General features: G+C 53.6%; 2 protein-coding genes across 12 annotated transcripts in view; both read right to left on the bottom strand.

The window, feature by feature from the left end:
* Positions 1-2,387, bottom strand: part of Ilf3 (interleukin enhancer binding factor 3) — a 41,126-nt gene extending 38,739 nt beyond the window's left edge. For all 10 annotated transcript variants that reach the window (XM_042693656.1, XM_042693661.1, XM_042693663.1 and 7 more), the window contains exon 1: positions 2,204-2,387. The gene's annotated coding sequence lies outside the window, so the exon portion shown is untranslated. The remainder of the gene's footprint in view (positions 1-2,203) is intronic.
* Positions 2,388-9,918: 7,531 nt separating this feature from the next.
* The window catches only part of Slc44a2 (solute carrier family 44 member 2), a 30,279-nt gene continuing 12,817 nt past the window's right edge, over positions 9,919-27,380 (bottom strand). Inside the window, exons 2-23 of one of the 2 annotated variants that reach the window (XM_042693745.1) lie at positions 24,008-24,056; positions 22,463-22,536; positions 22,291-22,375; positions 21,466-21,550; positions 21,250-21,360; positions 20,896-20,956; positions 20,679-20,802; positions 20,456-20,539; positions 20,249-20,361; positions 16,752-16,883; positions 16,508-16,607; positions 16,314-16,406; positions 15,679-15,763; positions 15,103-15,365; positions 14,928-15,022; positions 14,023-14,126; positions 13,833-13,906; positions 13,670-13,740; positions 13,444-13,532; positions 11,372-11,456; positions 10,802-10,964; positions 10,464-10,546 (exon numbers count right to left, since the gene is read on the bottom strand). In XM_042693745.1, the coding sequence (XP_042549679.1) occupies positions 10,843-10,964; positions 11,372-11,456; positions 13,444-13,532; positions 13,670-13,740; positions 13,833-13,906; positions 14,023-14,126; positions 14,928-15,022; positions 15,103-15,365; positions 15,679-15,763; positions 16,314-16,406; positions 16,508-16,607; positions 16,752-16,883; positions 20,249-20,361; positions 20,456-20,539; positions 20,679-20,802; positions 20,896-20,956; positions 21,250-21,360; positions 21,466-21,550; positions 22,291-22,375; positions 22,463-22,536; positions 24,008-24,056 (2,099 nt within the window). In that variant the 3' untranslated portion in view covers positions 10,464-10,546; positions 10,802-10,842. Of the gene's footprint in view, positions 10,547-10,801; positions 10,965-11,371; positions 11,457-13,443; positions 13,533-13,669; positions 13,741-13,832; positions 13,907-14,022; positions 14,127-14,927; positions 15,023-15,102; positions 15,366-15,678; positions 15,764-16,313; positions 16,407-16,507; positions 16,608-16,751; positions 16,884-20,248; positions 20,362-20,455; positions 20,540-20,678; positions 20,803-20,895; positions 20,957-21,249; positions 21,361-21,465; positions 21,551-22,290; positions 22,376-22,462; positions 22,537-24,007; positions 24,057-27,380 lie in introns of both variants that reach the window. The other variant, XM_042693746.1, reaches the window with a different exon arrangement.

Below are 27,380 nucleotides of genomic sequence, written 5' to 3'. Positions count from 1 at the left end.
AAAGAAAACTTCTAAAGCCCCTATCCAAAGACCATGTCCCCCACATCTTGCTAATGCCTAGAGACAAACAAGATGCTATGTACTGCTTATGCAAAGCAAAAAAGTCAACTGAGAGGCTTTCTCCAGCACTGGTGGCTTCTGATCCTACCTGAAGGCCTAAACCAGTGAGTTGGAAAAAAAGATAGCTGAGTTGTGGTGGCTCATACCTGTAATCCCAGTACTCAGGAGTTCAAAGCCAACCTGGGCAACACAGTGACAGCCTGTCTCCAAAGTTTCAAGGGATGAGGAAGGAGGCGATGAAATAAAGGAGGCAAGGTAGAAGAAAAAAAGGGGGGGAGGTTAGAAGCACACATCTATGAGACCTTAAGCAGCTATTCTTGTCAACGTGCTATTTCACAGAAATAAAATTTAAGAAAAATAAGGAGCAGCCTTAAATTTCACATGTACAGGAATCTGAGCCTGTGGAACCTTAATACTAGAAGAAACTAAAGGAAGTATTGCCTATACTAGATAGTCTCCATCAGGAAAAACAAAAATCTGCAGACAACTAGGCACTTCTCAGCCCCAGGCTGATCCAAGCTCCCAGAAGATAGGGAAACTGATAAGTCAGTGCCAGGTGCTGGCGAGGCACAGCCTGGCAATTCCCCAGCCTCCAATCTCTACTAGAATCATTCAGACAGCACAAGAGCCTGCACCAATTCCATCCCCAAATCCCCAAGACCAGGAGCTACTCACATGGCCAAGAGACATTTGAGAGGTAAAGACCTCTACAAAGCTCTACAAAGGACAAGGACAGTGGCACCTGCTAGGGTCCCGAGACCTTTCCTCTGACCCTTGCCAGCTGTGAATGAGACTCTGGTACCCACACTTCATTCACAGTCTGATTGGCTGCGGTAGCTACATCCCAGGCCACACACTAAAGACAGGACAGTGAGTAATCCATGGAGATTCCCAACGACAAATACCTGAGAACCCAAGACCCTGAGGTCAGTCCACAGTATTAAAGAACTAAAAATTAAAGGAAAAGCTGCCCACTTTACTGATACCTGTTACAGAAACAGCAACTTGACAGCAATTTTGAATACATCAATAAGAATTTGGCAGCAGTCTTGTACACCTTAAGAAGTCGACAACAATTTTGTATGCATTGAGAAAAGCCGCTAACTCTCCCCACGTTCTGGCATTGCACAAGGGGGAGGAGGGGGAGGAGATACAGGCAGAGTATCCGTCACCCCCAAATAATCAATCCAGGCAGACAGCAAACAGGGGCAGCAGCTGGCCAGGACGCTCGAGTCTCCATCACTCAACTACTTTAGAAATCCAAGTAGAAAAGAGGTTGTTGGTATCTCAGTCTGGGTCTCAATCTCGCAGATAAGTGATCCTGAATATTGCACCGCATCTTCGTTGGGGGGTGTAAATACTAAGTAACCCGGAAAACACTTAAGATCAATGGAAACCAAGGGATCCAAAGACACAGCCAGTTGCAACCCTCCCAAGTTTAGATCTTGATCGGGAGACCCCCCTAGCAGTCTTGGCCAAGGAGGAGGGTTTCCAGGGAGAAGGTGGGTAGTGGGGGGGGGGGGTGAGTTAAGGTATCCGTCTGTCTGCGCTTGCGAGCACAAAGAGGTGATACTTCCCGCCTGGGGAACCTGGGACCCTCCTGGACCCCGGGGAGTGATGACTGGGACAAAGGGAAGGGGGGTAAGTGAGGGGGTTCATTCCCGCGGGGCGCCCGCCGGGATGCTCCGGACCGACCCGAGGGGGGTGTGTGCTCCAGGCACGTGCGCGCGTGCGCGGGGCCCAGCAACAGACAAAAGCCCGGCCCGGGGGAGGCGGCGGCCGCGGGGTCCGGTGCGCGCGCACCCCCCACGAGAGGCACCACCGCGGGCCGAGGGGCCACGTAAGGGGGGAGCGGATGCGCGCGCACCGGGGCCCTCGCCGCCGCCGCCGCCATTTTGTTTCCTTGGCACAATGGGGCCAGAGTTAACGGCCGAGCGCGGGAGAGAGGCCGGTGAAGCAGAGAGGGAAGGGGAGGATGCGACGCTCGGGGGGCGAGGAGACCACGCGGAGACCGCGGGGACGGCACACGGGCGACAACATCCTTGTCACCGTCACCCCCTCAGGCAGGAACCCGCGCAGGCGGAGGAACGGACGGAGGAGGGGCGGGGAGCCGGGCCCAGCCGCCGCCACACTGACGTTTTACCTTGTCGGCGACCCCCTTCCCCAACCGCAGCCGCCGTCACCGCCCTCCTGTCACAGCCCGCCGGGGGTCTTCCCCTCAAAAGCCACGCGGGACAGCGCTGGGCGGCCGAATCCAACTGCAATGGCGAGGAGAGGAGGAGGAGCTGGGGCCGGGGGCGAGCGGGCGGGCGGGCGCGCGCCGGGGAGGTGCGGGGACACGTGACCGGCCGGGGCCCCGCCCCCCCGGGCTTCACGTCGCGGCCCGACGCAAGCGCGGCCTCACTGGCAGGGCGGGACCTTCGAAATGGGCGGGGCGCGGCCTGCGCACGTGATGATGGCGTCAGCGCCCGTCCGGCCCTCTTCGCGCGCCTTTGCTTTGGTCACGTGACGGCGGCGGCGACCAAAGCCCTTCGCCACGTGACAAGGACTTTGGGGGAGCCCTGCCTTCCCATCTATTGGTGGCTCTGCGTCACGTGAGGAGACTCCGGCTTTATTTTTTTCAATGGCGGTTACGTGACGCTCGAGAAGGGGCGGGACCTCCGGGCGTCTGCGCGTTTGTGCGCCTGCGCGGGTTCCGTCTCACGTCATTCGGCCCGTAGTGCGCGGACGGCAACGCCTGCGCGGACGGCACGTGCGGAGGCTCTGTCCAGCGGGGAGGCGCGTCCGCCGGCGGACCCGGCGCCTCTGCCTCCGGAGCTGTGTGCCGGGCACCTCCTGAGCTGAGCCCGTCCTCGCCGCAGGTCGACCCCGGGACTCGCCCTGGTGAGCGCCGCAGCTCTCCTGCTGTAGCACCGGCTCTGACTCCGACGGCGGCGGAGTCTCCTGGCCGCGATCATCCGGGACCTTCCACCCACCCCTCTGACAGCTGGGGAAACTGAGGCCCAGACCAGCAAAGATCTGCTCCAAGAGCTCGCGTCTGGTTCGTGCAGTGCTCACGCCTGGCCTCCTAGCCCCTCGGGGGGGCTGAGGCTTAAGGATCGTGGTTCAAAGCCAGCCCGGGTGAGAAAGTCTGTGAGACTCTTATCTCCACTTAACTGACCGAAATCTGGAAGCGGAGCTGTGGCTCAAGTGATGGCGCATTATATGTCTTGACGACACCCAGGCCCAGAGTTCGAGCACCAGGACTGACACCAAAAAAGGGGGGGAAAAAAGAAGTATATGCTGGACCCCATGGTTTTCTGATTTATTTACGTTGTGCATCCGCGTTTCTTGTTCCTGTTTAATGGTCGCTTTGTATTTTGGAGATCACAGCATTTTATGTTGCCCAGGCTGGCCTCGTACTTGTAATCCTTCCGCTTCTCATTATGTCTCCCCAAATGAATGATGAGTTGTACTTGGGCAAAATTCATCCAAGTGTATGTGGTTGAAGATCAACCGTGGCCAGATTGAGTAATGTACATAGTCCCATTTGAAGCCCCAACCAGGGAGATAGTGGCTCTGAATGGCTCCGGAAGGAACAGGCACTTGTCCAAGTGACTTGCATAAGCAAACAGCGCTCCCAAGTGGCAGGACTAGAATAATTTCTAGTTTTCCAGGTCTGGGGATAATCAGGGGTTCACTAATGGAGAAAGAGCAGTTGGGGCTGACTGCAGTTGGACAGATCTGTCATATTGGCCCAAAACAGATAGCACATGCTTTCCACCAACATAATCTCCTGGCTGGGCTTGATACTCAACATTAGAACATTTGGCTAACAGGCTACAATCCCTGGCTTCCAGTTTTTAGCACCAAGGAATAAAATGTGCAAAGCTTTCTCCATAGATGATCAAGAACTGGGCTGGGAAGGTGGCTCTGTGGTAGAGTGCTTGCCTAGCATGCATGAGGGCCTGAGTTCAATTCCTCAGCACCACATAAGCAAAAAAAGCCAGAGTGGCACTGTAGCTCAAGTGGTAGAGTGCTGGCCTTGAGCTGAAGAGCTGAGGGACAGCGCCCAGGCCCAGAGTTCAGGCCCCATAACTGGCAAAAAAAAAAAAAAAAAAAAAAAAGAAGAACTAAGCAAATTCTAGAATTGTTAAAATCTTTGTAGATTTTTTTTTTTTTTTCCAGTTTTGGGGCTTGAATTCAGGGCCTGGGCACTGTCCCTGAGCTTCTTTTGCTCAAGGCTACCACTCTACCACTTGAGCCACAGTACCACTTGCGGCTTTTTCTGTGTGTATGGTACTGAGGAATCAAACCCAGGACCTCATGCAAGCCAGCAAGCCCTCTACCACTAAGCCACCTTCCCAGCCCCTGTAGAATTTCTTTGCATGCCCAGGATATAGCAAGTGCTGAAGAAAAATTGTTCACTTGGGGCTGGGAAGGTGGCTCAGTGGTAGAGCGCTTGCCTTGCATGCATGAGTCCCTGGGTTCAATTCCTCAGCACCATATAAGCAGAAAAAGCCAGAAGTGGCGCTGTGGCTCAAGTGGTAGAGCGCTAGCCTTGAGCTGAAGAGCTGAGGGACAGCACCCAGGCCCAGAGTTCAGGCCTCACGACCAACCCTTCCCCCCCAAAAAAAAAAAATTCACTTGTAATATTTTGTTATTGTTAGTAATGGTTATGGATGGGGCTTGAACTCAGGGTCTGGGCACTGTCCCTGAGCTCTTTTGCTCAAAACTAGTGCTCTTACCACTTGAGCCACAGTACCACTTCCGGTTTTTGAGTGGTTAATTGGATGAGTCTCTCACTGGGACTTTTCCACTCAGGCTGGCTTCAAACCAAAATCCTCAGATCTCAGCCTCTTGAGTAGCTAGAATTAAAGGCGTGAGCCATTGGTACCCAGCTTTCCTGAGATTCTTCTTGGGTCTGGTCATGGGGCCTGAACTCTGGGCCTGGGCACTGTCCCTCAGCTCTTCAGCTCAAGGCTAGCACTCTACCACAGCACCACTTCCAGCTTTTTTTTTTGCTTTTTGCTTATGTGGTGCTGAGGAATCGAACCAGGGCCTCATGCATGCAAGGCAAGTGCTCTACCACTGAGCCACCTTCCCAGCCCCTTTCCTGAGATTCTTATTCCCAATTAACTGTCAAAAAGGCCAGAAGTGGGCTGGGAAGGTGGCTCAGTGGTAGCATGCTTCTTTGTGTGCATGAGGTACTGGTTTCAATTCCTCAGCACCACGTAAACAGAAAAAGCTGGAAGTGGTGCTGTAGCTCAAGTGGTAGAGCATGCATCTTGAGCTGAAGAGCTGAGGGACAGCGCCCAGACCCAGAGTTCAAGCCCCAGGACTGGCAAAAAAAGAAAAGGCAGGGAGTATAGTTCATATATGCATGGCCACCAAATATGCTTCAATCCTCAATATAGAAGGAAAAAATAGTGCGGGTGAGACAGCAATGCAAAGAAGTAGGTAGAGCAGTGGTTTGCAGGAATTCTGAATTCTGTCCTTTCTTTTTTTTTGGTTGGTCATGGGGTCTCAACTCTGGGCCTGGGCGCTGTCCCTCAGCTCTTCAGCTCAAGGCTAGCGCTCTACCAGTTGAACCACAGCGCCACTTCTGGCTTTTTTCTTATGTGGTGCTGAGGAATGGAACCCAGGGCCTCATGCATGTGAGGCAAGCGCTCTCCCACTGAGAAACTTACCAGCCCTGTTCCTCGCTTCAGCAGTGTTTGGAGAGAACGGGGCAGGGACCTGCACTTTCAAACCCAACTATCTTGGTGTCTTGTCTCCATTCACTACACTGAATCTTAGCTTCTCACTCATCTGCTTCCAAACCAAGCCAGCACTTTGGATTTGTTTTGTTTTGTTCTGTTTCTGGTAGCGGGGCTTGACCTCAGCACCTGAGTCCTGTCCCTTAGCTTGTTTGCTCTCAAGGCTGGTGTTCTACCACATAAGCCATAGCTCCACTTGCTGACGCTCTGCTGGTTAATTGGAGATAAAAGTCTCACAGACTCTATTGCCCAGGCTGGCTTCATCAGATCTCAGCCTTCTGAGACTCTTTTTTTTTTTTTTTCTTTCTGCTTATATGGTGCTGAGAAATCGAACCCAGGGCCTCATGCATGCAAGGCAAGCACTCTACCACTGAGCCACCCTCCCAGCCCATGATCTCAGCCTTCTGAATAGCTAGAAGTGTAAGCACAAGACATGAGCACCTGTCTGTGCAACTTCTTAGCCACTGACTCTGAATTCCCTCCAAAACCTTGGACCCATAGAAAAGAAAGATGTTTAAGGGAAAGGGAGGAAAGCAGCACATGGAGATCATTTCTGGCCCAAGCTCTTGGGGTGTGGGGCCTGGGGACCAGAGTGAAAGCAAGAGGGAGAGTTGGGGAGCTGAGGGTGAGGAGGTGGTAAATAGATGGTACAGAATGTATGGTTCCATGGAGGTCTTTATTGTTTAGTTTTTGCTGGTCCTGGGGCTTGTACTCAGGAACAGGGCACTGTCCCTGAGTCTCTTTGTGCTCAAGGCTAGCACTCTACTACTTGAGCCACAATGCTATTTCCAGCTTTTTCTGAATAATTTATTGGAGCTGAGAGGCTCATGGGGACTTTCCTGCCTGGGCTGGCTTTGAACCGTGATCCTCAGATCTCAGCCTCCTGAGTAGCTAGGATGACAGGTGTGAGCCACCAGTGCTCGGCTAGCCTTCGCGTTCTTGAGCACAGCAGAGACTATGATTGGCTCATGGGGATGCTCATAGGAGCCTTCCTGCCCCTCTGTGGAGGAAGGCTGTATGTATGGAAGGTGTAGGAGCCAGTGATCAGCTTGGCAGGACTGCTGGTGGCCTGGGTGAGTGAGGGCAGAAGACCTGGGAGGAGGATGTAGAGCAGTGGGCGGGGTCAGGGGCTGCTCTGCAGGTGGGTGGGGCTAGCAGGCCCCAGGGTTAAGGAAATGTTGAGATTTAAAATTCCAGTTTAAGGGCTGGGAAGGTGGCTCAGTGGTAGAGTGCTTGCCTTGCATGCATGAGGCCTTAGGTTCAATTCCTCAGCACCACATAACCAAAAAGAAAAAAAGTTGGAAGTGGCACTGTGGCTCAAGTGGTAGAGCGCTAGCCTTGAGCTGAAGAGCTGAGGGACAGCGCCCAGGCCCAGAGTTCAGGCCCCATGACCGGACCCCCCCCCAAAAAAAAAAAATCCAGTTTTACTTGTATTGAAGGTGAGCCAGAGAACAGGTTTAAGTGCTTTTTGCACCCTAAAGCTGAGTGAACTTGGGCCACATAGCCAGACCAGTCTGCTTATATTCCATCCTTGGCAAAATAGTGGCAGAAGAGGTGGTTTATGTTCAGAAGGAAGGAAGGACAGAGCCCTTGGTACCCAGATAACAGGGTTTGCATGAGTTTAGTATGGGGAGGGGGTAACTGCAGGTGTTGGCAGAGAATAGGTAAGTATAGTATTCCCCTTATCCAAGGTTGCAGACTTTTAATGTTCAGTCGGCTCTACATCTGTCTTGCCTAGACCATTTGACCTTCACAGGATAGTTTTTAGTTTCCAACCTCTTAACCCTTTCCTGGCCTTACGGCCTGGCCTGAAAGCCTTATGGGCTACGCTCACCAGGGAATGTTTACAGCCTGAGCACCTGTCTTTGGTGGCTTGCCTGGTATCTGTGTGCACCTGGGAAAACACAGTGTGGTTCAATCCTTCATATTCCATCTATGGATACATAGGAAAAATGGGCCAAGAGGAGAGAGACGGGTCCTTCATATAAGAGTCTTTGGGTACATAAAAATAATGGGATGAAAGGGGAGCAACATGGGGCTGGGAAGGTGGCTCAGTGGTAGAGCGCTTGCCTTGCATGCCTGAGGCCCTGGGTTCAATTCCTCAGTACCACATAAGCAAAAAGAAAAAAGCCGGAAGTGGTGCTGTGGCTCAAGTGGTAGAGCTCTAGCCTTGAGCTGAAGAGCTGAGGGACAGCGCCCAGGCCCAGAGTTCAGGCCCCACAACTGGACCCAAAAAAAAAAAAAATGTTGGAGGAATTAGGCACCAGTGGCTCATACCTCTAGTCCTAGCTACTCAGGAGGCTAAAATCTGAGGATCAGATCTCCATTCAAAGCCAGCCTGGGCAAGAAAGTCCGTGGGAGTCCTATCTCCAATTAAGAAATTTAAAAAAGCTGGAATTGGGGCCACCGTGGCTCAAGTGATTGTTAACTTTGAGCAACAGGGCCCAGGCCCTGAGTTCAAACCCCAAGACTGGCACTAAAAGAAAATCAAGGGGCTGGGAAGGTGGCTCAGTGGTAGAGCGCTTGCCTTGCATGCATGAGGCCCTGGGTTCGATTCCTCAGCACCACATAAGCAGAAAAAGCCGGAAGGGCACTGTGTGGCTCAAGTGGTAGAGCGCTAGCCTTGAGCTGAAGAGCAAAGGGATAGGGCCCAGGCCCAGAATTCAGGCCCCACAACCAGGAAAAAAAAAAGGTTATAGCTAAGTGCTGGGAGTTGCGCAGTGTAGCACAAGTGGTAGAGCTTTTTGGTAGTTAATTGGAGAGACACATCTCACAGACTTTCCTGCCCATACTGGCTTTGAACCTGGATCCTCAGCTCTCAGCCTCCTGAGCAGCTAGGACTACAGGAATGAGCCCAGGGCGCCCAGCTTCATTTATTGCTTAGAACAGACAATGCCAATGTCAGACAGCAGAGGGCAGCAGTGCACTGGCAGCCAGCCTGGCTATGGGGCCTCAGGTGAGGGGACCCTGGAGGATGTGTCCAGGGCACATGACTGAGGACGTGGGAGGAACATGGCTGCCTTGGGACTCCAGGGATCCAAGCCTAATAAAGACCATTTGTTTCCCAGGCGCCTCCAGGAGAAATCTGAGCTGCCTGGATGGCAGGGGACCTGGCGCGGCCAGCAGACAGTGGGCTTCCTGCCCGCCCCGCCCCTCTCCTTTGCAAAAACCATCCCAGATCATGGGAGCCGGCAACCCCCACAAACACCAGGCCTGGTAGCTGTACAAGAGGCACTTTATTAGGGGCTTGTATGCAGTTAGACACGGGGAGGGCTGGGAGAAGGGGCGGGCAGGCTGGGGGCAGGCAGTCTCCCCCTGGGATCCTAACATATGGCAAAGGACATATAACGAGTTTGGCAAAGGATCCCCAGGGTTTGTGATGAACAGGCAGAGAGGGTTTTCCCTTGTGTGTGTGTGTGTGTGTGTGCATCCCGGGGCTTGCACTCAAGAACTCAAGAAGCTGTGCCTTAGCTTCTTGGCTCAAGGCTGGTCCTCTACCACTTAAGCCGTGGCTCCGCTTCCAGCTTCTTCGTGTGTGGGTCGTGGGGCTTGAACTCTGGGCCTGGGCGCTGTCCCTGAACTCTGCAGCTCAAGGCAAGCGCTCATCCACTTGAGCCACAGCACCACTTCCGGTTTTCTGAGTGGTTCATTGGAGATGAGTCTCATGGATTTTTCCTGTCTGCGTTGGCTTTGAACTTGGATCCTCAGATCTCAGCCTCCTGAGTAGCTAGTGTGACAGGCGTGAGCCACTGCCACCTGGCACTTCCAGCTATTCAACCCTAAATACCCAGCCGCCTGAGTACTTAGCATTAGCACTCAGCCAGACCCTTTCTTCCTTACCCAAGAGCGCAGCATGGAAAACAGGCACAGGAAGAGGGGAAACTGAGCTTCCAGCCAGCCAAGCCAGCCTGCCTGCAATTTCCATTACAGATCCATTGCTAGGTCTGACTATTCAAGCCTGTTCCCCAACTCCTCTCCTTCCATCCGGGGTCCCTCATGGGAACTCTTAAGCCAGATCTCCATCCCCCACCCCCTCCACACACACACACACACATACACATACACATACCAGCCCGGCCACCCCTGGCTGGGCGGGAAACAATGAAGGCACTAAGGGGCATTTCATATCCATCCGGCTGTGGAGGCCGATGGAAGAAAAGCTACTAGACCCTTTAATGCAGGTCCAGGTTAAAAAGTCCTCCAGAAATGCATGGGAGGGCCCTTGGGCCAGTTGTTCAACCAGTGGAGATGGGGCCTTGGCCCACAGGGGAGGGGGCAGTGGGCGGAGCTTGGCACCACCCAGTGGGCGGAGCTTGGCTCCAGCAGCTCCTCCTCCTCCCGCTCAGTCTTTCCCATCCACTGTGGAGAAGCAGCCAGGAAGCACGCAGGAGCCAGGCAGAGATGGAGTCACCTCCCAACTGGATTCGTCACCATCCGGACCTGGAGGGGCTGGGGTGACTCACGGTGTCCTTTCTGGCTACTATAAAACGTGGCTGTGGGCACAGAGAGGCAGTGTGGCATGAGGTGAAGTCCGACAGGCTTGGAGGGGTGCGGGGGGTCCTGAGCCAGCTGCCCTCTGAGCACCCTGGGGGCGTGGCGGGGGGTGGTAGAGGTGGACAGAGGCGACAGAGGCCCTGGCCTTTAGGACTCAGCCAACTTCTTGTTGGTCTTGTTCAAGAGTTTCTTGAGAGTCGAAGACATGAAGTAAGGCCTCTCTGCGGAGCCGTCATTCCTCTCCAGGTCCTCCACTAGAAAGAAAGGCCACAGAGCGGCTGGCATGAGAGCCGGCCCCCGGGCATGGGGGGGAGCTCTGCAGAAGGGCATGGGCAGTGAGGGCCATTAGAGAAGCATCAGTGGGTTAGAATGCGAGACACACGAGGCTCGGAGAGAGAGGCGAGATGGGGGTTCACACAATCCCCCCATACTCCCAGGCCACTAAGTCTCCTCCCCTCCCCACTTTGGCATGCACTGCCCCCCCCCGGGGGTCTCCAAAGAGAGGCCACCTGGACCCTCTGGATGACCAGGAACACATCGGTCTGTCTCTCTATTCCTCCACTTCCGCCCGCTTGCCCTCCTCCGCACTCCCCTTCAATAAGATGTCTCTCAGCTCGGGCGACATGAAGTAGGGTCGCTCCTGAGAGCCGTCATTCCTTTCAAGGTCCTCACCTGGGCCCCCCGGGCACCAACCGGCAGGGGGAGAAAATTGGGGTAGCCAGGAAAAGGAGGGGGACAGGAGGGGAGGCAGGGAGGGAAGAACAGGGGAGGGCCAGCAGGCATGAAGGAAAGAAAGGAAAAGAAACGAGGGGCAGGGGGAAGACAGATGGAGAAATCAGAGTTAGTAACAGCCGCAGGTGCCCCGACCCCAACGAAGCCAGAAAACTTCCCAAATCCAGGGGACTCCTCCCCACCCCCCAAAGAGGGGAAGAGCCATCCGTGAGCACAGAGGAAGCAGGGAAGGCATGCTGGGACCCCAGGACAAAGGGCAGCCAGGGCCTGGGGGACGTGGAGGCAGGGACCGGTGTTACTCTAGTGAGGGGGTCAGGGCCTGCAGGGCTGGGGGAGGGGCCACTCACAGAAGCAGAGGAACAGCGTGTCCACACACATGCCGTAGACGCTGAAGAAGCCATGAGCGATTAAGTAGGAGCCGACGATCACCGTCTAGGCAAAGCAAGAGGGTTTGCCAGTGTGCACCCCCAACTCCTGCCCACACAAACCCTCCCCACCCTGTCCTCCCTAAGCTAGGATCTTGACTTTCCCAGCCTACTCCACATGGTTTTTTTCCTTGTGATATTTTTTCTTTTAAGTCGATCATTGGGCCTGAACTCTGGGTCTGGGCGCTGTCCCTCAGTTCTTCAGCTCAAAGCAAGTGCTCTACAACTTGTGCCACAGTGCCACTTCCGTTTTCTGGTGGTTCATTGGACATAAGAGTGTCACAGACTTTCCTGCCCAGGCTGGCTTTGAGCTGCGATCCTTGGATCTCAGCCTTCCAGCTACAGGCGTGAGCCACCAGCGCTGACATTAAATGTGAGATCCTCCTGCTTGCGACCTCCCAAGTGGCTGGAACTGCAGCAGTACGCAACCACACCCAGCTGTCATCACGTCCTGCTCTATCCCTTGCTATGGCAAGCAATGTCCACTGGCTGAAGCTGAGTGGACATTAGAGAGATTCAATAACTTGACCAGTTAGTTACTCATGTTGGGACTAATAGCAAAGAGGAAGTGAGATAAAAATCTAGGTCACCAGAACCTAGGACCTACACCATTCCTGGATGAGACTCATTCTCTCCATGGCCCTGTCACTTCCCTGTGGCTTAACACCACCGTGTGTGTGTGTGTGTGTGTGTGTGTGTGTGTGTGTGTGTGTGTGTGTGTGTTTGCACGCATGCGTGCGCCAGTATTGGAGCTTGAGTTCAGAACCTTGTGCTCACCTTTAGTTTTTTTTCCCTCAAGGTTGGCATTCTACCAATTGAACCACAGGTCCACTTCTGGCTTTTTGCTGATTAAATGGAGCTAAGAGTGTCCAGGGGTTTGTCTGCCTAGGCTAGTTTCAAACTGCAAACCCTGGAATCTCAGCCTCCTAAGTAGCTGGGATTAAAGGCTGACTCAACAGCACCTGACCTTCAGCTTCACCTTTTCACTCTTCTATCAGCCTAACTGGTTCACGTTTGTTCCTGGTGGGGCCGTGCCTCAGGGCTCCATACTTACAGTTCCCCCAGCTTGGATTTTGCCTTTACCCTCAGCACTCAGATTCAACCTGCGCAGACCCTCCAACCACACCTAACATTTCTTTGTACTGTGGAGTTGTGCTGGTGGCACGTTCCAGTTAATAATCACATTTTGGGGGGATTGGTTGTGGGACTTGAACTCAGGGCCTGAGTCCTGTCCTTGGATTTTTTTGTTCAAGGCTCGCCCTGGGCCACTTTGAGCCGCAACGCCACTTCTGGTTTTTGAGAGGTTCACTGGAGATGAGAGTCTAAAGGGGACTTTTCTGCCCGGGATGGCTTCGAACCACCATCCTCAGATCTCAGCCTCTGAGTAGCTAGGATTACAAGCGTGAGCCACCAGCATTTTTTTGAGACAGGGCCTCTCACCAACTAGTCCTGGCTGGCTCCAAACTCTCAATCTTTTTTTTTTTTTTGGGTCCGGCCGTGGGCCTGGGCACTGTCCCTCAGCTCTTCAGCTCAAGGCTAACGCTCTATCACTTGAGCCACAGCACCACTTCCGGCTTTTTTTCTGCTTATGTGGTGCTGAGGAATCGAACCCAGGGCCTCATGCATGCAAGGCAAGCACACTACCACTGAGCCACCTTCCCAGTCTTAAACTCTCAATCTTATGTTCTCTGCCTTCCCAATGCTGCGATTACAGGCAGGCACTACCATGCCCAATACTAGTATCATTTCTTGCTTAGTGGCCATTTCCTCTAAACTGTAAAGCCTCTAACACACACACACACACACACACACACACACACACACACACACACGTGGCCAAAGACCTGATAGACAATAAGACAGTAACTGTTTGTCCTCTTAATGAATAATCAGTGCTCCACCTCAGATCTTCATCCTCACTGGTCTACAGGAAGCCAAGCTAATCCCAACAGGTCCTCTTCCCTAGACTTCCCAGTGTCCCCAGAGATCCATACCAAGATAGGCACCCAGTAATAATTGAGAGGCGGAGCTGTATCCTGCACAATCCGGATTCGGTGGGTGAAGAAGAAGAAAGCGAGGATCCCTGGAGAGAGGAGGAAACCAAAGTGGCTGAGAGCTGTCATCATCACACCCTGTCACACAGGGTGACATGCGGACTAGCAGCAGTTCTCAAGTTCAACCAGCTCCCAGATTTGGGAACAAGCTAGATGGTGCACTCACCCACACTACCCACAATCAGAAGCTTGCCCAACAGGAACAGGAAGTCGGTAACTTTGTCCAGGACAGCCACTCTGCAGGGGACAGGGAGGAGCACATGTCCATGTGGGTTCAAGGACTTAGGGAGGAGGGGAGGAAAGGAGGAGAGGAGGACGCCTCCCCTGACCTGATGATGTTTCTCATGAGCAAGAAGAAGGCGTTCCTGGCAGACGTGCAGAAGTTGGTGCCGTAGATGGCGATCTGGAGAGGAAGAGGTGGGATCAGGCCCACTGGCGGGGCGATGGAGGGGGGAGGCGAGGGTCTCCCACCATCAGGAGCTGGCTGGGGGGAAGGTTCACGGTCCCAGGTCCACTCACCATGATATAGGCGTTCCTGTTGAGGAATTTGATGAACTTTTCCAGGCACCAGAAGCAGCACTTGAGACAGGTCATGAGAAATTTGGCAAACTTGTTCTCTGCGGCTGGAAGAGAAAGGGGAAGGGATGCAGAGGTGAGGAGACTTTTCCGGACCAAGTCACCCCCACCCAACTCCCCAAGAAAAAGGAAACTTGATCCAGAGGCCTTAGCCCTGCCCCCAAGGGGCTACTTGAAAGTTTCAGCCCCGCCCCCACAGCACAGCCCAATCAAGATGAATCCTGCTGCCCCCCAACCAACAGCCAATCCTCGTCAAGAGCTTGGCACCACCCCTAAAATAAGCCAATCTCAAGCCGGGCATTAGTAGCTCACGCCTGTCATCCCAGCTACTCAGGAGGATGAGATCTGAGGATCAAGGCTCAAGGCTGTGGGATGGGGGGGATACGGGGGGAAAGCCTTAATCCCACCTACAAGGAACCAATGCCAGGGTTCTTGACCCGCCCCCCTCAGCAGAAGGAATGCATCCCAGTGGCCTGTCAAGGGAATCGGCCAGGTCAGGAACCAATCACAGAAGCCCTTTAGCCCCACGTTTCCCGCCCCCCTTACACACACCCCGCCCCAATCCTATCCCACACAAGCAGAAGCCAATCACAGTCCCACTTACTTTGGCTCCGCCCACCCTCTCAGCAAGAACCAATCCTAGCCTTCCATTTATCCACGCCTCCCTCCGAGAGCCAGTGGCTTACTTTGGTTCCGCCCACCCTCTCAGCAAGAACCAATCCAAGCCTTCCATTTATCCACGCCCTCCCTCCGTGAGAGCCAGTGGCTTACTTTGGCTCCGCCCACCCTCTCAGCAAGAACCAATCCTAGCCTTCCCTTTAGCCACGCCTCCCCCGTGAGGGCCACACCTTTCAGGCGTTGATCCAAATACTCAAGCAGCACTCGGATGATCTGCACAATGGCCAGAATGAGGGCACCAAACGCCAGCGATCCCGTGTGATACCTGCGATGAATCCGAGGCCGGGGGGTCAAGGGTGGAGCCAGAAAACGCATCCAACCCATCCTGTCCACTCCCTGTCTTACCTGAGCGCCCGTCCAAAGGCAGAAAAGAGCGGGAAGGCAGGCATGTCATCTGGCTTCCGCAGGGCCCAGTAGTAGGAGGCAAAGGCCCCTGCCAGGGTGACCTGACCCAGCGCTAGCACGAAGTTGGCCAGCCAGAAGAACATGAAGGCATTGAAGATCTGCAGCCCCAGCAGAGCACGGTGATAGCCGGACTCACCGCCATAGAAGGCAAACTGGCAGCGGCCATTGGGACAGAGACGCGACTCATTCAAGGAGGGGAAGTTCTGGGGAGGGACACGGTACCAAGTGAGAATACAGGGACCAGAAATTCACTGGGGGATGAGGGGAGGAATCACACTGAAGTCACAGAATTGAGGGCTCAGGAGAACGACTTGTAGAATGCACCTAAGGGGTACTAGAAGCAGGAGAGGCTATCAAATGGATCAAGAAAAAGGTCTAGTAGCAAGGGTGGGTAGGGTAGCACACTCCTGTAACAGCAGCCTATGATTTGCCGAATAACCTCCAGGTGGGACAAGAGGTTTGGAAACACCCAGGGGTCCAGGCAATAGCGACCCTCACCTCTCTAGGGACACGCACCTGAGGGTTACAGGTTTTCCCAACAAGTGGACAGGAGGCGTCATCAAAAATCTTATACACAGCTTCGTTAGAAGTGGACAGAAAGCTGGATGGGGCATTAAGGAACTTGAGATGTTGGGATTGAGGATCCCAGGGCATTATGGGAAGCCTTATTCCCACTAGATTCCAGCCCTGCCCCCAACCACTTCCCGACTCCCCAAAAGCTGCATACCACTTGGTCAAGTTTGTTATTGCCTTTTTTTTTTTTCTTCCAGTCATGGGGCTTGAACTCTGAGCCTGGGCACTGTCCCTCAGCTCTTCAGCTGAAGGTTAGCACTCTACCACTTGAGCCACAGCACCACTTCCAGCTTTTTCTGCTTATGTGGTGCTGAGGAATCGAACCTAGGGCCTCATGCATGCCAAGCGAGCACTCTACCCCTGAGCCATCTTCCCAGCCCCTTTATTTTTTTTAAGAGGAGAGGTTTGAGCTCCAGGCCTTAAGCACTTGCTAGGCTGGCACTCTTACCATTGAACCATGCCCCTTACTGCTGGACCACGCCCCTGACACTTGAGTCACACCCCTTCATGCTGGATCACACCCGTTATATGAAGCCACGCCCCCAACCTGGCTTTCCTTGGCTTATTATGAGGGATACACAGCAGTGCTGGCCCAGTAGGCGATACAAAGACACAGCAGGAAGAAGGTGACCAGCGGGTAGAGCATGGAGCACATGACGTACCCTACAGCCCTGGGGAAGACAAGAGAGGCAGCATCAGGATCTAAACAGCCCTAGAAGACAACCCCAGCCAGCCAGGGCCCCCCATCCCCCAAACTCCCTGGGCCTCTCACCTGCTGGCTTCTTTGATGAGCGCGATGGCAATGAGAATTCTCTTGCGGAGAAAGATGAGTAGCAAAATGATAATCACTTCCAGGATACTCAGAATAATCACTGCGGGGGAGGGGGGGGATGAGCTACTCGGGCACCTCATCCTGCCCTGTCTCCTTTCTCCTATCCTGCCCTGTCCCCCGCCCCCCACACACACACCCAACCCCAAGGCTTCACTACAACAGTGCGATTGACGCTGTTACTCACTGAAAGCCATCCAGGTCTGTCTTAAGTGCAAGTACACCCGGAGGTCTGTCTGGAAACCAAGATCTATCAGAGACACGTCGGAGCCAGCCTCACCGCGCAGTCGGGAATATTCCATGTAGCAGTGAAAGATTCCTGTACAAAATCCAAACCTCAGTCCATTCACTACTCCCCCCTACCCTCCAACTTTGCAAAACAGATAAAATTGCCCCCCCCCCCCCCCGCAAAGAACAGAAGTAACAGCCCACCCCATCCACCCCATGCTAGGAGGAAGTTGGGTGCAGTGGCTCACACCTATAACCCTAGCTACTCAGAAGGCTGAGATCTGAGGATGGCCAGCCCAGGGGCCCCAAATCCGTGGGACTAGGGATCATTCTGTCTCCGCCTCCTGGGTACTGAGATTACAGGCAGTGGCAGCAACACACTGACATAAACATTTTGAGATCTGGTCCACAGATTGAGTTGCCAAGGCATTTATCATCTGGGAGAACTTAAATGAGCAGTCAGAGTGTGACACATGGCTTCCTGAGCAACACCTCTGGGTCCCCGGGCTGTTCCCTGATCTTATCTCTCCCTTATCACCTTCTCTTGGCGCCTTCTACAGAGTAAACAGGAATTATACTCCTCACACTGAGGAGCAGATGGGACACACCGTGCCTTTAGTCACTTGCTCAACAAAGTAGCTGAGCCAGGGTTTGAACACCTGTCATGCAGCAGAGTGTTCATCCCTAGTCACTGTGTTAAAGAGCTTCTTTTAGGGGTTGTTGCTGATTTTTTTTTTTTTTTTTTTTTTTTGCCAGTTCTGGGGTTTGAACTCAGGGCCTGGGCTCTGTCCCTGAGATTCTTTTTACTCAAGGCTACCACTCTACCACTTGAGCCACAGCACCACTTCACCACTTCCGGCTTTTTCTGTGTATGTGGTGCTGAGGAATTGAACCCAAGGCTTCATGCATGCTAGGCAAGCTCTCTACCACTGAGCCACATTCCCAGCCAATGTTGGGATTTGTTTTTTTTTGAGACACGGTCTCTCCCTGTAGCCCGGGCAAGCCTTTAACTCTCAGTCTTCCCACGTCAGCCTCCCAAGGGATGGGATTAGAGATATAGAAGTATCCTTGAAGGGGCTGGGAAGGTGGCTCAGTGGTAGAGCGCTTGCCTTGCGTGCATGAGGCCCTGGGTTTGATTCCTCAGCACCACATAAGCAGAAAAAAAAAAGTCGGAAGTGGCGCTGTGGCTCAAGGGGTAGAGTGCTAGCCTTGAGCTGAAGAGCTGAGGGACAGCGCCCAGGCCCAGAGTTCAGGCCCCACAACCGGACCCAAAAGAAAAGGAGTATCCTTGAAGGCTGGGAATATGGGTTAGTGGTAGAGTGCTCACCTAGCAAGCAAAAGTTCAAGCCCCAGGACTGGCAAAAAAAAAAAAAAAAAAGAAGTAGAAGTATCCTTGAGCACAAAAGCTCAAGGTAAGACAGCACCCAGGCCCTCATTCAAGCCCTGGAACAACACACACACACACACACACACAATACTAACACAGCTGGGAGACAGTGGCTCATGCCTGTAATCCTAGCTACTCAGGAGGCTGGATCTGAGGATTGCGGTTCAAAGCCAGCCTGGGCAGGAAAGTCCATGAGACTCTTTTTGTTTGGTCAGTCATAAGGCTTGAACTCTGGGCCCAGGCGCTGTCCCTCAGTTCTTCACCTCAAGGCTAGCTCTCTACCACTTGAGCCACAGCACCACTTCCGGTTTTCTAGTGGCTTATTGGAGATAAGAGTTCCACAGACTTTCCCGCCCGAGCTGGCTTTGAACCACGATCCTCAGATCTCAGCCTCCTGAGTTCCTGAGTAGCTAGGATTACAGGCATGAGTCACCGGCGCCCGGCTCTGTGAGACTCTTATCTCCAATGAACCACCAGAAAACCAGAAGAGGCGCTGTGGCTCAAGTGGTAGAGCACTAGCTATGAGCTGGAGAGCTGAGGGACAGCGCCCAAGCCCAGAATTCAAGCCCCATGACCGACCAAAAAGAAAAAAAAACTAACAAACTAACATAAACATCTTCACCCAGATGCCAAGTAAAATTATTATTATTTTGTTGTTGTTGTTGGTTGTGGGGCTTTAACTCTGAGCTTGGGCACTGTCCCTCAGCTCTTCAGCTCAAGACAGCCCTCTAGACCCAGATCACCACTTCCAGTTTTCTGAGTGGTTTACAGGAGATAAGAGTTTCTAGGACATTCCTGCCGGGGCTGGCTTTGAACCGAGATCCTCAGATCTCAGCCTCCTGAGTAGCTAGGATGACAGGCGTGAGCCACCTGCGCTTGGCCAGGAAAATTATTCTTTTTTTTTTTTTTTTTGGGTCGGTCATGCGGCTTGAACTCTGGGCCTGGGCGCTGTCCCTCAGTTCTTCAGCTCAAGGTGAGCGCTCTACCACTTGAGCTACAGCGCCACTTCTGGTTTTCTGGTGGTTTATTGGAAATAGGAGTCTCACGGTCTCTCCTGCCCGGGCTGGCTTTGAACCACGATCCTCAGATCTCAGCCTCCTGAGTAGCCAGGATTACAGGCGTGAGCCACCAGCGCCCGGCAGGAAAATTATTCTTATGCCAAGGCTTCTAAGGTCTCCTAGCCAGCTTGCTGACTAAGTCCCTGCCCTGGGACCCCACCTGTTTACAAAAATCTGTTTTCCACAATGCTGTATTGTTTTCCTGGTGTGACGTACAAATTCCTGCCTTATTACACTCCTTCTCGGAATGCGACTCTTCCCCCATGCCCATAGCCACGTGTAAAGCCTTCTCTGAACAGACCCTCCCCCCACCCTGAATTCCCAGGTCCTAACCTTGTGACTGCCCCCTAATATTTTAACTTCTACCCACACCTGTCCACTGCTGCTGCCTCTGTTCCCACTTGGAGCACCCCGCAGATCTGTCCCCCAATAATGCCTCGAGCCCATATCGATCGATCACCTCTCATTGCTCACAGTCCTGAGGCTTGAACTCAGATCCTCCTTTTCTCACTCGCTCAAGGTCAGCATTCTACCACTTGAACTACAACTCCACTTCCAGCTGCTGCTGAACTGCACATGAAGAGCCTCATGCACTTTCCTACTTAGACTGATTTCAAACCTTGATCCTCAGAGCTCAGCCTCCTGAGTAGCTAGGATGATAGGTGTGAGCCACCAATATTCCAATATGGCTTAAATCTTTTTTTTTTTTTTGGTTAGTTCTGGGGCTTGAACTCTGGGCCTGGGCGCTGTCCCTCAGTTCTTCAGCTCAAGGCTAGCACTCTACCACTTAGCCACAGCACCACATCCGGTTTTCTAGGGGTTCACTGGAGATAAGAGTCTCATGGACTTTCCTGCCCGGGCTGGCTTTGAACTGTGATCCTCAGATCTCAGCTAGGATGCCAGGTGTGCACTACTAGCTCCCCACTATTGCTTAAATCTCTTGTCAGGCCATTGCCACAACCAAGGGGCATGAGAATCCTGCCACCCACAAGGAAAGAGAAGACCACCTACCATAGCCCAGGACCAGAATCACCATGACAACCATCACCCAGACCATAATGCCAGCCAGAAAGCGCAACAGGATGATGAAGAGGAGACTCAACACCATGGCGATGACCAGGCCTCTGGGGGGTAAAATGGGGGGAAGGGGGGAAGTGTCAGCAGATCTCCCCACTTCCTGGCAAATGTGGCATCCGGGGCGGAGCCAAAGTCACTTACATGACAATCCAGTACCAGGACACCGTGTAATCTTCAAATATCCGCATGGCCAGCTGCCGGGCCTCAAGGACTCCATTGGCCTTCCTGGAGGGAAGACAGAGAAGGCTCAGATCAGCCTCCATTTCTCCCATCAGGCTGTGCCCCTTCCCCTCCAAAGTGTCCACCCTATCCCCACCCAGGAGACAGTGACGCTGCTGGGGGGGGGGGGGGCGGCGGGCCTCACTTGGCGCCCTCCACCAGCTCCGTGATGTTCTTCCGAGATCCCAGCCCGTCCTCGTAGGTCGTCTCGTTGCCCACCATGAGGACCCCCTTGTGGGCGTGGATGGCGGGGAAGCACCGCTGGGCCACTGGACGGAGCAGAGGGAGAGAAGCGTGTCACCACCGCCCGGCCCCACAGATGGTCCGAGCTCTGTCCCCGCCCTCACCCATGCCACACTCACGGGGTTTGCTGGGGGTGAGGACCGCAGGGCACTCGCCATCTCGAAGCACTTCGGCCACCCCCTGGCAAAAGAGAGAGGAAGAGTGGTTCACACCTGTCACCCTCGCTACTCCGGAGGCTGAGATCTGAGGATCACAGTTCAAAGCCGGTCCAGGCAAGAAAGTCCGCGAGACTCTTATCTCCAATAAACCACCAGAAAACTAGAAGTGGTGCTGTGGCTCAAGTGGTAGAGGGCTCACCTTGAGCTGCAGAACTGAGGGACAGCGCCCATGCCCAGAGTTCAAGCCCCACTACTGACCAAAAAAAAAAAAGCAGCTCAGGGACAGTGACCAGGCTCTGAGTTCAAGTCCCTCACCTTATTGTTATTGAAGCCAGGAAGACAAAACTGCTTGTAGTAGTCAAAGTCTCTGGAGTTGCGCGCGTTGAGGAATGTGAGGTAGCGGTCCGGGCATTGTTCCACGCAGATCTGGAAGGACAGAAGGATGAGGATGGACAGGGCAGGGCAGGGAAGGGTAGACACAGGATCCGTGCTGTGTGATGGGAAGTGGGAAAAGGAACAGGGACAGGATACCTGAGGAGTGGGACATTGGAATTCCAACAGGACCAGGGGGCTGGCACACTTCACAATGTTGAAATAAAACAGGAAGGGTTTATTCCTGAGGTTGAAGAACGGAAAGAGTCAAGATTTCCCAAGCCACCCTATATAAAAAGCATCAGGAAAACAATACCATTGGCTGGCAATGTAGCACAAGGGAAGAAATGGATCGATTATAGTAAATAAATGTATATATATATATATATATATACACACACACACACACATATATATATATATATATATATATATATATACACACACACACACATTGTACAAGCTTCCTTTCCTTGGGATTCCTTTAAAAATACAATGTAACAACAGTTTACATAGTGTTTACATGGTGTCGGCTATTGCAATTCAGATTTAATGTCTGTCCATCTAGCTATTCATGAGATCCAAGAATCTCTGTTCAAAACCAGCACCAAGCAGAAAATAAACCCCTCCAATAAACCGCTCTGAAAACCAGAAGTGGCGCTGTGGCTCAAGTAGTAGAGCAATAGCTTTGCGCTGAAGAGCTGAAGGACAGCACCCAGGCCCAGAGTTCAAGCCCCACAACTGACAAAAATTAACTAAATAAATAAATCAAAAAGGGACATGAGCACCCCTTTAATTTAATTTAATTTAATTTTAATCTCTGCAAAGGGTCCTTGAATCCATCTTCACCCAATACTAAAGGAAACCCATAATTCACTGATAGGACTAAATAGATGACCAGCAATAGGAAAAGCCTAGAACATTCCCTGTGCTCACTAGCCCTTTGGCTCCCCAACCCAGCAGGTCCTGGGGAGACAGACTCACGCGTTTTTTGTGCCTTTCTGTCCACAGAACTCGCCCCGGCTATCAGTGGGGTAGATCACCTTCCGGGGATCCCCGTGAGTCCAGGCTGTGGAGGGAACCCGGGACACTAAGACCCTGCCATTTCCCAGCCCAGCCCTGCCCGGCCCCAGAGACAGCACCAAATCCTACACACCTATGATACCCACAGCCACGTAGCCCACGATGGCCAGGAGCAGAATCACGCAACAGATGACATCCGTGCATCCCCTGGGAGGAGAGAAGAGCATCAGGACACGCCCTGTGGACGTAGCATGGGGACACACTTGTGTCCACTTTCCTGAGCTCAAAAGGCTACACCTACTGTATTCTGATATCTCAATGCTATTTGGAGCCCCATGGCAGTGGCTCAGGCCTGTAAGCCCAGCTCATCGAGAGGCGGAGATGTGAAGGTGGAAAGTTTGAAGTCAGCCCAGACAGGAAAATCTGAGACTCCTCTTCTTTTTTGTTGTTGTTGGTTATAGGGCTTGAACTCTGGGCCTGGGCGCTGTCCTTCAGCTCTTCAGTTCAAGGCTAACGCTCTACCACTTGAGCCACAGCGCCACTTCCATTTTTCAGATGGTTAATTGGAGATGAGAGTCTCTTGGACTTTCCTGCCCGGGCTGGCTTTGAACTGGGATCCTCAGATTTCAGCTTCCTGAGTAACTAGGATGACAGGTATGAGCCACTGGCGCCTGGCATTTCTCTGTTTCTTTTTCTGATGCCAGTCCTGGGGCTTGAGCTCAGGGCCTGGGCACTGTCCTTGAGCTTCTTTTGCTCAAGGCTAGCACTCTACCAGTTGAGCCACATCAGTATGTGGCACTGAGGAATCGAACCCAGGGCTTTACGCATGCTAGGAGAGCACTGTACCAGTGAGCCACCTTCCCAGCCCTGTAAGACTCTTTTATTTATTTATTTTTGGGTCAGTCCTGAGGCTTGAACTCAGGGCCTGGGCACTGTCCCTGACCCAGTTTGTGCTCGAGGCTAGCGTTCTACCGCTGGAGCCACAGAGCTACTTCGGGCTTTTTCTGGGGAGTTTACTGGAGAGAACAGTCTCACAGACTTTCCTGCCAGGCTGGCTTTGAAAGGTGATCTTCAGATCTCAGCTTCCTGAGTAGCTAGGCTGACAGGCGTGAGCCACCAGTGCCCGGCTAGCTGTGAGACTCTTATCTCCAATGAACCACCAAGAAGCCGGAAGTGGCACTGTGGCTCCAGTGTAGAGTACCAGACGAGCAAAAAAAGCTCAGGGACAGGGCCCAGGCCCTGAGTCCAAGCACCTGTACTGACACACACACACACACACACACACACACACACACACACACAATAATAATAATAATACAGGGAACAGGAAGGGAAGAGAAGGGAAGAAAAAGGCAGGGAAGGGAAGACAGAAGAAAAGAGAAAAATAACAGAGAAGGAAAGCAAACATGAGCAGCAGCGGGCGACGCTGGGTGGTAAAGGCGATCAGGGTGTCAGTCCGCCAAGCCTCTGGGTTTGGCACCCAAAAACCAACCAAGCAAACCCCGCTTGTGAAGACTCTTTGTGCATTAAACAAACTAGTCCTTGTGGCAGGCTGCAAAATACTTCTCACCAGTTAGTTGGAAGTCAGATGGGGAGACGGTTGGAAAGATTTGGGAGGGGGGGTCCCCCTCCACCACCACCCTCCTCCCCACCCCAGGAACGCAGGAAGTGCCCTTACCTGTTGTAGATAGGCCCTTTGAAAGTAGGGTCATACTTTTGTGGAGTCCCTGTAAGACATCAGAAAAAAAAATCTGGGTGGCTCAGAGGACTTGGAACTTGGGGTGTGCCCCCCACCCCTCCCCAAGTGTCCCAGAAGCTTTGATAGTTAGGGGGCCCTGGACCTATGACCGGACCTCCCCCCAGGACCCACACACACAATTGGCACAAAGCTCCAAAAAGGGGAGTCACCAGTGATGAATAAAGTCATGATCAACTGGCGATCACCACTGAGGGGGTGGGCGAAAGAGGGGGACCCCCCCCATGGACCAAGGGGACCAGGGGGACAGTTCAAAGCAGGGCGATGAAGAGCCTGTCTGCAGGAGTCTCGGGGAGACTTAGCCCAAGATTGGAGGGGGGGGGAGAGGGGGGGCGGGGGTGCTCTGAGTGCCCCCCATCTCCAGGAGTGGACGGCCAGTCCCAGTCCGGGGTGCAGGGTGGGGGTGGGGGGAGGAAGGAGGGACCTCCGGCCTACCGTGCTTCCCGTAGTAATGCTGCCGATCGCCCCCCATCCCTGCGGGCGTCCAGCCCCCCCAAAAAGGCCCCCGCCAGCCGGCCAGCTCCCCAGGTCTGGACGCTCCCGGGTCCCCGGGGAGACACTGACCGGCCCCGGCGGGCGACAGGCGGTGACTCCGCCCAGCCTAGTGCCAGGCGGGGCGGCCCAAACCGGTCAGACCAGCCGGGAGCGGAGGGAGAAGGAGGGCAGGGGGGAGGGCCGGGGGGAGGGCCGGGGAGGGGCGGGGCCGACACCTGCAGCTGCCCCTGCCACTCACCCCAGGCCCGATTTAGCTCCCGCGCGCCCCACCCGCCCCTCCCAGGCCCAGCCCCCTCCCACCTGCGGCCGCACCTCGGGGGACACGTCCACCCACCCACCCGGACGCCCTGCCTGCATCTCCACCAACCCCGGTTCCACTTCTGCATCTGTGGAAACTGGGGCACAGGCAGCCACTTAAAGGCCAGGGAATCTGCAACGAGGGAGTTTTTGGGGTGTTTTGGGGGTGAATAGTCCGAAGACTGGAGTTTTGTTTTGCTTTATGGTTGAGCATTTAAACACGTGGTCAAACCCCTCACCACCCCTACACACACACACACACACACACACACACACACACACACACTCCCACGAACAAATCAACTTAAAGAAGCAGGATCTATGTTTGGTTCACAGGGGCGGAGGTCTCAGTCCACCATACTTTGTCCCGGTCCCAAACAAAAATTAAAAACACAAAGATAAATAACTCAATAGCCTGGTGTGCTAATGCACACTTGTTTTTTTGTTTTGTTTTTTGGGTCCGGTTATGGGGTCTGAACACTGGGCCTGGGCGCTGTCCCTCAGCTCTTCAGCGCTCTACCACTTGAGCCACAGCGCCACTTCCGGCTTTTTTCTTTTTGCTTATGTGGTGTTCCCCAGCTCCCAGGGCCTCATGCATGCAAGGCAGGCGCTCTACCACTGAGCCACCTTCCCAGCCCGTTGATGCACACTTGTAATCCCAGCTCTTGGAAGGCTGAGGAGCAGGATTGTGAATCAGAGGTCCGCATGGACTCCATAGCAACATTCTCTCTCAAAAACACCCAAAGCAATCAAACATAAAGATGGTCCTGCTGCTATCTCCGGAATTCCACCTCAGGCAGGAAGCCTGTGCTCACTAACTCACCTGGTCCCTAGAGAAAATGTGACTGCCTCCCAGAGGCCTCTGTGACGAGGCCCCATCTGACCCCTGAGCCTCAGGCTTCAGCCATGCCCTTGGGTGAACAGAACTCCCAAAGAACTCCTGTGGTTGTCAGAATCCCTGCTGGCCAGGGCCAGCCGGTGCACCCCACCCAGCTCGGCCCAGACACAGGCCTCTTCTGTCCTCACCTACACAGTCCCTCAGGGATCACCAAGACTCAGCACCACACCTACCGGGTCCCCACCACCGGTTCCCAAATGTCTGGGCTAGACCTTTGTGTGTCCCTCAGGAGACCACAGGCCAGCCTGCTCTGTGCGCCTGCTGCGACTCACTGGGGTTTGAACTTAGGGCTTTGCACCTGCTTGGTGGGTGCTCTACGGCTAGAGCCAGTTCCCCCACTGTCAGGATCACATCTTGAGCCCAGCCCCTAGGGCTTCTTGACCACGCCCCACTGTTTTGGCCACACCCCCACCACTTGAGTACCTCCCTGCGTTTGGCCACGCCCCCACTGCTTTGACCACGCCCTGCCGCTTGACTCCCATCCAAATGGCTTTGTCTACACTCCACTGAATCGACCAGGTCCTGACCACTTCGGTCCCTCTCTGTGGCTTTGACCACGCCCCCACTGTATTGACCACGCCCCATCACTTTGAGTCCCTATCGTGTTGACCACGCCCCCACCGTATTGACCCCGCCCCCACCACTTAAGTCCCTTTCTATGGCATTGACCCCGCCCCACTGCATTGGCCACACCCCTATCGCTTGAGTCCCCGGCTTAGGCCACGCCTCTAGTTTTGACCACGCCCCTCACCACTCGAGCCACACCCCCAGTCCTCCAAGCTTGTGACTGGCCCCCCAATCAGCCTTCCAGGAGCTGAGGCCAGGAACCTTCTTTTCAAGTTCACAGCCTTTAGAACCATCCAGAACACAAAGGTTCCTCACAGCCAGTCATTTCCTGCCTAGACTCCAGACAGACTCCACTAAGCTTCATGACCATCTCATCCTCCATAACTGTCACAGTATCTAGTCAAAGGTGCCTGGGAATACATGAACTAGAACTTTCCATGGCTCCCACATCCTTATCATGAGCGCACAATCTGCCCTGTCACCTTCGGACCCTCACCTCCTCCCACTGTCCCCTTGGCCAGGCTCCCCTCCAGCGGGAACCTCACTGCCTCAGGGCCTTTGCACTGGCTGTTCTGATCCGGCTGTATAGAAACTCTTCTAGACATACCAGGACACCTAGCCGCAGGCCTCTATGAAATATCACACTCTGGAAAGGCTTCCCTGATCAATTATCTAAACACCATAGCTTCCTTAGCTGGAGATGCAGCTCAGAGGTAAAGTTACAGGTGAGACCCCCACATCAAATCCCAGTACCACAAAGAAAACGTTAGCCCCAACTGTAATCCCAGCTACTCAGGGGACAGAGATGAGGAGGATCAATGTTCAAAGCCTACTCAAGAAGTTAACAAGGGGCTGGGAAGGTGGCTCAGTGGTAGAGCGCTTGCCTTACATGCAGGTGGCCCTGGGTTCAATTCCTCAACACCATATAAACAGAAAAAGCCGGAAGTGGTGCTGTGGTTCAAGTGGTAGAGTACTCTCCTTGAGCTAAAGGGCTGAGGGACAGCGCCCAGGCCCAAAGTTCAGGCCCCACAGCCGACC

Source organism: Dipodomys spectabilis, unplaced genomic scaffold, assembly GCF_019054845.1.
Source record: "Dipodomys spectabilis isolate Male_0828 unplaced genomic scaffold, ASM1905484v1 ptg000173l, whole genome shotgun sequence".
Classification (NCBI taxonomy): domain Eukaryota; kingdom Metazoa; phylum Chordata; class Mammalia; order Rodentia; family Heteromyidae; genus Dipodomys; species Dipodomys spectabilis.
The sequence above is the reverse complement of the archived record's forward strand: the minus strand, read 5'-3'. Positions and strand labels throughout refer to the sequence as shown.